The sequence below is a fragment of the Lepisma saccharinum genome, chromosome 17, assembly GCF_977018435.1.
Source record: "Lepisma saccharinum chromosome 17, izLepSacc3.1, whole genome shotgun sequence".
Classification (NCBI taxonomy): Eukaryota; Metazoa; Arthropoda; class Insecta; order Zygentoma; family Lepismatidae; genus Lepisma; species Lepisma saccharinum.
Genome location: NC_139245.1, coordinates 39,903,046 through 39,914,273, shown reverse-complemented (window position 1 = coordinate 39,914,273; position 11,228 = coordinate 39,903,046). Strand labels below are relative to the sequence as shown.

General features: G+C 37.3%; 1 protein-coding gene across 3 annotated transcripts in view; it reads left to right on the top strand.

Moving 5' to 3' along the window:
- Nucleotides 1-4,112: 4,112 nt before the first annotated feature.
- The window catches only part of PIG-N (Phosphatidylinositol glycan anchor biosynthesis class N), a 107,606-nt gene continuing 100,490 nt past the window's right edge, over nt 4,113-11,228 (top strand). For all 3 annotated transcript variants that reach the window (XM_083139327.1, XM_083139326.1, XM_083139325.1), the window contains exon 1: nt 4,113-4,405. In XM_083139327.1, the coding sequence (XP_082995453.1) occupies nt 4,188-4,405 (218 nt within the window). In that variant the 5' untranslated portion in view covers nt 4,113-4,187. The remainder of the gene's footprint in view (nt 4,406-11,228) is intronic.

The window sequence follows — 11,228 nt, the reverse complement described above, 5'->3', positions numbered from 1 at the left end:
AGAACATTTCAAATGTGTATTTAAAGTTAAGTTCATGTGGCACAATGGACATTTCCACTCAATTTTTTTTATATATATATTAAAAACTACACCCTGGAAAAATGACCCCTGCAAGTTCTCGCGTTTCTCTGCGTTCAGTTTAAGGCAAAACGAGACTTCCAAAGTTGCGAGGCTAGCGTTGCGCTGAAAACACGCCGCTGCCATGTTAATACGTCACGACTTAGAGAGAGCTCGTTTGTCTTCTGCTTCGAGTGTCCAGTTTACTGCGGGTAGCCCACGGTGAGCGAACATGTGCAGCAGTTTTACAAATCTGTACAGATTTAAATAATGGAAGAAGGAGCGATAGTGGAAAGGAAAGCTATGTAATTATCATTCTTCCATGAAATATCCCTGCTGCTCACGTGCAAAATAAATGAAAGGATTCTGCTGCGTGCGTGTTCTCAGGCCATGCAAAAAATATTGCTTGTAAAATTGGCTGCTGACAAAACTTTCAATATATATATATATATTAAACTTATATTTATCGAAATTTACCATAACCTATGTAGTGCAAAATAAGAATTTTCACATTCTTCACTTTATTTATAAAGCCTATTTTACTTTATTTTCCATAAAGCAATTTCAGTTTGTGTTTCATTTCTGTTGCGCAAGTTATGATCAAATATTTTTGGGCAATTAAGAGAAAGTACACTGAGAAGATTACATCAGTTGCACAGTACATATTAATACTTAGTTTATGTATAATTAATACAAGGAAATAATGTGTATAACCAAGGGCGTATTTAAGGGCGGTTTTCAACGGGTCCACCCCACTTTGGTCCAGTAAAATTAGCAGTTACCTGTTCATCCGCTTGTTCATAAAAATTTCTTCGAACTTATTTTATTCTCTTTAATTAGAGACGTAGATCGGGATACGGATGGGAACGAAATTACGTAATTCCACACAACAGATGGGACTGCAGACCAAATGTCAGCAATTTCCTGATTATTTCGGAATTTCTGCGATAAGAAACTGCATTGAGACTGCCAAATCAGTTATTTTCCCCCTCGAGTCATCCTAAAGATATTTGGTTTTTAAAAACGCAGTGACACAGGATGAACAAAAAAGTATCAAACTAGCGTGACTTTGTGACTACATACATACAACTTTGTCGGGTCCAGCACCCCCTGCTCCCCAACAAGCTTCCGACCAGCAGTGTTCTGGATTTTCACTTACGAAATGAAGCAACCCTAATCATACCAAAAGTTGATCCATCCGTGCCCCCACGTGAACTATATATACGCCCATGTGAATAACATTATCTCCCATACTGAAATGGTACGATATATTTTGAATTTTGTACTGCGAAAAAAGCTGCCTCATCTCGTTACCCCGAACGCATTAATTGGTTGGTTCAAAACTTCACCCCTAAGGATCCTATCGAGACGAGACATGGCAGCCTTGGTATCGTTCTCGTTGAGAGTTGTAAATGTCTGTCTCGTGTTTATTTGTAAATGTCTCATTGACAGTCTCGTCTCGATTTATAAACATCCGTCTCGGTTTGGGAGGGCAATTCTCGTTCTCGTCTCAAGTCTCGAAAAATATAGAATTAACAACGTATGCAAAGGCTTATCATTATAAATACAAGAAGAAACCTTTCTTAATATTTTTATTTTGACTCCTCGTTTCGACGGTACAGCCCTCGAAAACTGAATATTATCCTGCTTATATATGCAATCCAAACCTTAGATTCAGATTTAGCAGGAATGAACTGGCGTTGTAATTATTATACACAAAATTCATGATTTATCTGAGGAAGTCTCAACCTGGCCATGACTATTTCCTTGTGAGTGACATTTCATTGAACTGGAAATTGTTACATGGGAGGATGGTTGCTCGAGACTTTGGGGACAGCTAGGGGGATGCTTCTATTGTTAATGTTAGTGTTGCTCACGAGACGAGACATTTTCCGTCTCGTCCCATAAAAGGAGATGGGACAAGTGAATGTTTTCGAAATGAAATGGGACAGACGAAAAAGTTCGTCTCGAATCGTGGCAGGTTGGGTGATACTTAGATTGTCCTTGTTGTTGGTGGTGGTAGTGTGTGTGTGTGTGTTGGGGGGGGGGTGTCCTCCTTCGAAAACTGCTTGTAGTCATTCTTCTTCATTGTAGCGATTAGCTAAAAGTGGGAAGAAATGTGATGTTAGAAAAGATACATAAAATTAACCATGCGTTCTCATCGTTGCGGTTAAACAAAGTGACGGAAAAGCTACGTAAAAGTAGGCTAAATACAAAAATTTGCGATATATATATTAACTGAAGAAATCTGTCATTTACTGCAGGAAATTTAAAAACTCCCCGTACCCTTTTTTGCCGATTAACCTCTTATATTGAAGAGATTGGAGTGTAAAGCAGAATATTCTAAACGTTTTATCTTAAAATTTGCGTAGAAAATATTATGACGAAAATAATTGTAATTCCACAAAAGGCATTCCTATAACATTAAGTTCTTGCCAGTCAGAACCAACCTATGTATTCGCTAAGAGCAAGGCTGTTCAAGTGTTCAGCCATTGACTGTTACAAGTTTTGTTTTGTCACCCTAATGGAAAACCCTCTATCGAGTGGCTGAATTATCCAAAAAATGGAGCACAGATTTTTGCACTGGAAATTACAAGATACTTGTTTTACACAGTAACAAGTGACTTTGCTGCCTCTTCCGGCTCGCGCTAAGTTGACAGGACAAGCAGAAGCCCTGCTTGCACGCATTTCTAAGTGATGACTAGGGAACGGAACTTTATGTGCTAAAAAACTCAGAAATATTTATTTTTTATGTGTCATAAATGTTGAAAATATGTGATAAAAACAGGAAAATATGTGACAAAAATAAAAACATTTGGTAACAAAAACAAACTATAACATGCATTTTAAACACCTGAAATCAGTTTCTAAATGATTACCTCTTAGTGAGCTATTTTTTGGAAGAGTTGCAGTGGATCACCATAGTTTGTTTCCAAATTCTCCATTGTAAATCTGTCACGATTATCTCTAAATAGCATCTTATATTGTGAGAAAGATCGCTCCACGTCACAAGAAACAATTCTTGCATATTTGAAGCACGAAATGTCACTAACGCTGAAGTTTTCCAAAGCTTCCTCTTCCTCTACTTCACTTTCCAAAACACGTGCAATTTGGCAATAAAGGCGGTCAGGGGCGTGATGCTGATCACATCACTCCACTCACGACCGGATCAAGAAAGTGTGGGGCGTTACCCCCACACCCCCTATACGCCTTCATGGCGTGGTGCTATGCACAGGGGAACACTTTACCTTTTACTATTCTTGTATTATGTTTTATATTTGTACCAATGACGACATCTATTGCATTATTGTAATGCTTAATGATGAATAAACATATTGATATTGATTGAAAACAAGCGCCCATTTCTTACTTCGTATGCCGGTGAAGCTGCACTGGCAACAACGGGGGGGGGGGGGGGCAAGTTCTGGGAGGGACCGGGCAAGACTTCATCAATGTTTGTGTTTACATTTTTAACACGGTCTATACCTTGTATACTCTAAGGTGACAAAATAAATACCAAGAAACTACTCTCTTGAAGAAATACAATGAATGACTATTCTTTTCCCCCTTAATGCAAGTGCTAAATAAATCACAGTGCCACGTCCTTTTTCTGCTGGAACCTCAAAAAAGATGCGCGTGGCAGTAGACTCGGTCTTTGTCTTATCGTGATTTAATCATGCTATATATGCAATTACGTCTGTAACACATACTGTGAAGTTGTAGCGATTACTTTCACAAAAATGTTTTAAGATTAGGTCCCTCAGTATTTTTCTAATAATAAACCTAAATGCTCTCGTAGTTAGGTTAAGTTCTGTTAGCATTAAAATAATATCGCTAAATGTTTTCTGAAGATAAAGGTTCTAAATTACCTGTACATTCATTCCCACTAATCATTAACTTGCATTTATCTCGTCTTAATCTGTTCTTAAGATTTGTACCATCATCTTAGCAGACGAATTACGTGGCAGCAGCAAATTTGACGCTCATTCTTACTGCTGACACGTGCTGCCTTATACTATTGCTCGTCTTTATCGTTTTGGTATGCAGTTGAGAAATTGGTGTGAATACTACGTCTCCACGAAAGATAAGACAACATGAGGAAGTGATGGGAAGTTTCACAAAAGTGGAAAATGTGGACAATAGTGTGTGGATTTTTTGTTCATGTTGTATTTTTATTGTCAATATTTGACATATACTTTAAAAGCCCTATAGTTCATGGCATAACTCCAACTAAAAGTGTACATAAACCACAAGCAAGGCGATTGGTGTTATTTGTTGCTGATGGATTGCGTGCTGATGAATGCTATCGTATGGAAGGTCCCCACAAACCTAGAACACCGTTTCTTAGGTTAGTATTTTTAAGGTTGTGTTTAAATTGAATATTAGCAGACATACAAAGAGATTGTAGTATAAAGCATGAAATGTCAAAAACGTCATGGGTAAATGTTCGACACGGTCCCAACACCTCTCACTCGTTCATTTAATCACTTTTAACATTCGTACTTACCTATTTTGCATTGCGAAAGATTCTTGTAGGTGGTATTTTGCTTTTTTCACGAAAATAATTTCAATTTGTGACATGAGTAATTATTGTTCTTCCTTTTTTCGCTTCCACAATATGGCGAGACAGCTTGACTAGCGTGGTAGATCATCAGTAGCAGTGTTGCAACCTTGTCAAGCGAAATATCCCCACGAACCATTCACGGGATAAGCCCCACGAACCATTCACGGATAGCCCCACGAACCATTCACGGATAGCCCCACAAACCATGCACGGATAGCCCTACGAACCATGCATGCGTAGCCCCACGAACTATTCACGGATAGCCCCACAAACCATGCACGGCAAGGTTAGGTTCGTTGAGGTTAGGCAAACATAGTTAAAATTGTCATCTTGCAAAAAGGAAACGGCACGTTTGGAAACATTGACAGGGAGTTACGTCATCAAACGTTTGGTTCATGTAGTGGAAGCAACAGCAATTGTGCGTCGGAGAGATATTTCTGTTGGAAAATATGATTTCCCGGTGAATTCCACGATGAAAGAAACTACCTGCACGAACTTCTAAATGCTACAGAAACCCATTTACGTAAGTTGTTTCTTCTGTAAAAATGAAGAAATCCGTTGGGACTCTGTCGAATTTTTACCACGTCATGTACTTTACATGATAGAAAGATACGCCGATTCCCCTAAGATTTAGTTGTGATCCCAGCAAAATTATGGTCCATTATTTTTATTGGTTCTACTTTACTATACCGGAGACACCCATGAATGATTTATTTCGCAAATTTTTACATTGCTAACGTACTATTCTACATTTCTTTAGGTGAAATAATGAATTTCTAACGAAAATAATGTCTATTTCTTACAATAACGAGTACTTAGTGTTGTTCCTTATTTCCCACAAACCTTCCACGGGCAGCCCCAAAAACCATTACGTTAGCCCAAAAATTCACGATAGCCCCACGAACCATCATGGGGACGAGGTATGCCCACTAGGTTAGGTTAGGACTGTTAGGTTAGGTTCCATTAGCACTCCTTTCGTTCAATTTAGCATATACGGACAATACGAGAGCATATTGTGCTCTCGTGCAGAAAGCAAATGGTGGCAGCAGCAATAGCACATCGGAAATAGATTTTCGTAAAAAACCACATGCATTCGCATTAAAATGGATCAAAACTACATTCCCGAACATCAACAACGCTACAGAAAATGATTTGCGTAAGTACTTTCTCCTGTAAATTTGAAGAAATCCGTTTCCGGTATAGTCAAGTGTTACCTTTTTATTTATTCACAAATGTTTGATGTTTTGCAGGTGGTACTTTTATTTACATGTATCTTTATATCTGTTGACTAATATTACTTTTACATATATTCTATTATATCCACATCATTCTAATGTAGCTTTATATAACAAGTACTGGCTCAAGTTCCGATTCTTTAATTCCGAACTAATCATGGTAGAGAAACATTTTGTACATACGTATGTCTGTTAGCACATACTTCAGAAGCTTAGTGACTGCTTACTGTTTTCTGGAGAGTGATTTTCCCTTCCTTGCATATTCCCTTATGTGCATGGGCGTGACTTGGGATCTAACTTTTTGGGGGGGGGGGAGCTGGGCAGAATTGAGAATTGTAAAATTTATGTGTACCCAAAATGTATTTCTTCAATTTTACAGGAGAAAGTACATACCGAACTGACTTTCCGTACACTTTTGAAAGGTCGTGGAAGTGTTTTGTTTTCCAAAAACATGACAATTTTGAAGATGACAATTTTAACTATATTTGCCTAACCTAACCTAACTTTGCCGTGCATGGTTCGTGGGGCTATTTATCAATGATTCGTGGGGCTATCTGTGAATGGTTTGTGGGGGTATCCGTGCATGGTTCGTGGTGCTATTTATGAATGGCTTGTTGGGCTACGTGCATGGTTCGTGGGGTTTTCGAACCTGGAAAAAAGTACAAAATCAGTAACATGAAAGTAGGTATTTTTTGATGATGAAGGTTTCAACACTGCATAACCACTGAACATGGGCAACGCTAGTCTAAGATTTCTCCGCCATGTTGCGTGTAACGCAAGTGAACATGAATAAACAAGAATTACTCGATATGTCGAAAATTTAGATTATTTGTGTTAAAAAAACGAAATGGCACCTTCAAGAATTCTTAGGAATGCAGAATACGTAAGTACCAATGTGAAAAAGAAGAAAATAAAGGAATTTCAGATGTTTCGGGGATACTAAACTTTTAATTTGATAACTATTTGTATCTCATAAAAGTAGCATCCAGATCTATTTTGCGGCAACGGTTCAGATTGTTTTATGATTTTTCAAATTCTCTTAGCAGAAAGACTAATTATCATAGAATTTTGGCAATCATTGTCACACAAAATTTGAACCTTTCTTAAAGTAATTTGCACTGTTTGGATTACGAAAAAGTTATGTATGTTGGAAAAAAAAACTTAAAAATTACCTTACACAAGCATGCTTGCTCCTCATGGACAAGGTATTTTCCATTGATAGAAGGTAGAATTCAAACTTTTTGGCCACGATCAGTAGTAGAAAGCATTTAGGGATCTTATTTTAATTCTAAGAGAACTTAATCCTAACCCACCTAACCAGTGACGTCGCACGCTTGAAATATGTGGGGGCTACAGATTTTGAAGTCAAATTCTCGGGGGCCTAACTAATACCGACTAAAGTGTACTTACTTCATACTTTTAGGGTATAATTTTACCGCTTGCATATTTTACAATCAGAACTCAAGATAGGTCAATGAGATGTTGCATTTTGTTCCATCATATACAAAAGTAGGGTAAGAATTTACAATACCGGCCCTTCCGTAATTTCTATCCTTGTTCTTATACTCACGAAATGCGTAGTCCCGATGAAGTATATGAGGTTAACATGGGGGGGGGGGGGGTTGACATGTTGAAATTGTTAATTGACGTGTAGAAGTTGTAAAATGAGCTTTTCAATTATCGTTCTCCGTATACAAGCATGGAAACCATGTTTGTTCAACGTAGCGTTCACTTGTTCAGTAATTTGCATGATGTGAGGACTTTGAAGATAGGAAATAAAGTTCTTTCTTTCGTAAGTTTTTTTAGTAACTTTTAGTTGGGTACATATTAATAATATAGGGCATTCGTTCATATTTTGCATAGTCAATAATTTATGACACTTGATCATGATTGTGTAGTTAAAATTTGTCGCTCAAGTATTGCGAAACTGACATTTTTTTACGGTGCCCCACTAACCATTCACGCATAGCTCCACAAACAATTCATTGTAAGGTTAGGTTAGGCAAACATAGTTAAAATTTCGTTCTAAAACATAAAGTATTGAAATAACCATTGTTTTCGTGGAGAAATATCTAGGGTTTCTATTCCGATAGCAGACCACTCAATTTAGCTTATTTTGCAATTTCTAATTTCAAATTTTTACTTCAAATTTGTGATTAGGAGGCCTCAATTAGTGAGTATGTGAAATATTGCAAAAATCGGGGAGGGGTCTAGTATTGTAAATTTGCTCCAAAAGTACTTTTAGGCACACAAATCTTTTATGTCAATTAAAATGCATTAATTATATTGTTTCTTTTCCTAAGCCGTTGTTGAGTGAAATAATATCAGAGTCTTAATATTCATGTGAAGAGTACAAAATACACCGTAGAAAATACACTCATTACATTATCAATTTGCTGGATATTCGTATAAATACTACACATAACACTATTTCTATGTAAACAGTGTGACTAACTTGTTGCTAAAATGAGAAAATGAGCCACAGCAAGAAACTACAATAAGATAAGTCTGTTTTTAAGAACAGCCACAACCTTTTTTAAATTCAAAGATTTTGCAAGTTCTTCAAAGGACAACAGATAAAGCACTCAACCTCTCTTCGCCAATTAGATTTCGAAGGTTTGTCGCAAGCAACCGTTGATGGGGATATGAAAATTTCGAAAGTTCATAAAAGGAAATTTTGAATGTTTCAATCATTGCAAGCAGCTGCTGAAGGTCTTTATTTTGGCTTCTATTCTGCCTCATAGTGTGTCGTGACTAAACTGTCCAAATCACAACAGTAGGAAGCGTATAAAGATTGGACCTTTTTATGCTTCAGAAAAGTGGCACTAACTTAATAAAGTAGGTATCAAATAAGCGAAAATACCCTTGAATAGAAAGTGTGTTAACGATACCATTTTCTCTTACATGATGAAATATCTTACTTTTCTTGTTCAGCGACTGGAATTCAGACCTTAGGGCTAAAAATGGGGAGCATGTGAGAAAAATCATCCACTTAGGACTTACCTCAAGGAACAAAATTATTTTCACTACAAATCCACCTCCACCACGAGACAAATATATTGACAAAAAATCAATGAATATATGTAGTTGCAACTCTTGCACTGTGCATTTTGGTTAGAGAAGTGACTGCTGAAGATTATAATTTTATTTCTGAATATATTGTGCTCTGAATATTGATCAGACGTGGATAAATAGTTTTATGGGCTGTGTCTTAAAGATTGATTCTTCTGCATGGAATCAAATTTGGCCACTTTGACGGCACTGCAGAAATTATTTTCTAACATCACAAATAATAATTAATTAGCATGTAGGCCTAGGCCTGCGAAGAATGAAATTTGCCCAAGCGTGCTGATTTTTGGATTGTATGCAAAAATGTTTACTTGATTGGATTTGTATTAAGATCTAATGTATACACAGAAGCTAACTGGGATGAGACCTACAGCTTAAAGTGGAATCCGAGCCACTTAATTATATGTGCCTCGATTGAGGATCGAACCTGGGACCCCTTAATTTCAAGGCAGCAGTGTTGCTGCTAGATAACCAGGGTGGGGAGGTCCAATTTTAATATTTCCAATTCTTAAAGTTTAATAATTAGTTACTTTGTGTACTCTTTGATTTCTTAACGTCCTATTTCTCCCTCTTGAATATTTGCAACGATAAGGATAGATATAACGATGAAAACAATGACAGACCTTGAAAACCGGGAAAAGTCAGGGAAGTTTGTTTTGATTGACTTTATTTTATTTTAAAGGTCGTTATGAAGCTGTTCACGGGAACAGGAAATCTTGTTGCAAAGTTTCGGCCTAAAATTTTAGGCCCGTTTTATGCGCAACACAACCAACGTGCCAGAACAGCGTGGTACAGTATTTGTTGGATAAACATTTTAGGCTCTGTTGATACATATGATTTTTGTTTGTAACGCCGCCCAACAAAATGTCTCACTACAACATGCGACAGAAATCCCATGCATGACACACTTATGGAATTGATTTTTGGTAGATGTGTTTGGACTGCAACATCCAACAAAAATTGCATGTATAAACAGAGCTTTAGACTGCAAATATGCTGCTGGAGTTTTTTTTCGCTTGTTGCTCACTTACTTTTATCCTGGCGTAATACTGGTCTTGCACAAGTTAACATACGTTTACAATGACATTGCACTATTCTTAGATATCAAGAAGAATCCAACAAAACAGGATATATATTGAATAATACCATGAAAAAGTGAAACATAAATCTGCACTGGTAAACGTTATAAAAATTTGGCAAGTGCCTGCTCCCAACCTCAGATTTTCTGCAACATTCGAATTGCAATGAAATTTACGCTCCCTTCTGTTCTTCCTGTTTAAACTTGTGAGAGATGGTCATTAATCTCTCACTGAATAAAGTTAATGTCCAATATTATGAAATAAAATACTATAACAATACGTAAATATTTTAATATCATAATTACTCTATGAATTCAATCCTAAAAGCATATCACTTTCTTTAATAATTGACGTTTCTCTGCCAGCCTTACAAAATTTTCACTTTTCATCTACAGATTTTTTCGAGGGTGCCCAGAAAGTAAGTTCAATGAGTAGGGACCTTGATTTTTTGCGAAAGTGAAAAGTGATAATTGCTGCAAAGGAGTGTTTATGAATGAACAGTGATGTCTGGACAAGGGATGGATCCTATTGGTTCCGGATCCGGATCCCAAAATATTTCAGATCTGGATCCATGGATCCGGAATTTTCGGATATGGATCCGGATCTGGAACTTTTGGATCCTGGTACAAACTAATCCGGATCCACACACACACACTATATATATATAGTGTGTGTGTGTGGGCGTGCGTGTGCAATTTGTAATTAATACACTTGGATTGGAAGGTCTAAGTCTCCCCCTCTGATTTCCATGAAACTTGGCAGTGTATAGAGGGGCCCAATGGAAGAAATACATGTTTTTGTGTTTCAGCTAGAAAAACAGTTTTAGGGGGCAAAACCCCCCTCAAATGTCTTGACATTTGAGGGGGGTTTGCTCCTAGAACAGTTTTTTAGCCAAAGCAATAAAACACGTATTCTTCCTTTGAGCCCCTTTATACACCTGCCAAGTTTCATGGAAATCGGAAGGTGACAGGGGTCAGATCCTCACTTCAATTTGTCATCATCTTGACATTTGAGGGGGTTTTGCCTCCTAAAACAGTTTTTTAGCTGAAACAAAAAAAACATGTATTTCTTCCTTTTGGCCCCTCTATACACCTGCCAAGTTTCATGGAAATTGGAAGGGGACACAGGGGTCAAATGCCCACTTAAATTTGTCCTCATCTTGACATTTGAGGGGGGTTGCCCTTAGAACAGTTTCTTAGCCGAAACAAAAAATCATGTATTTCT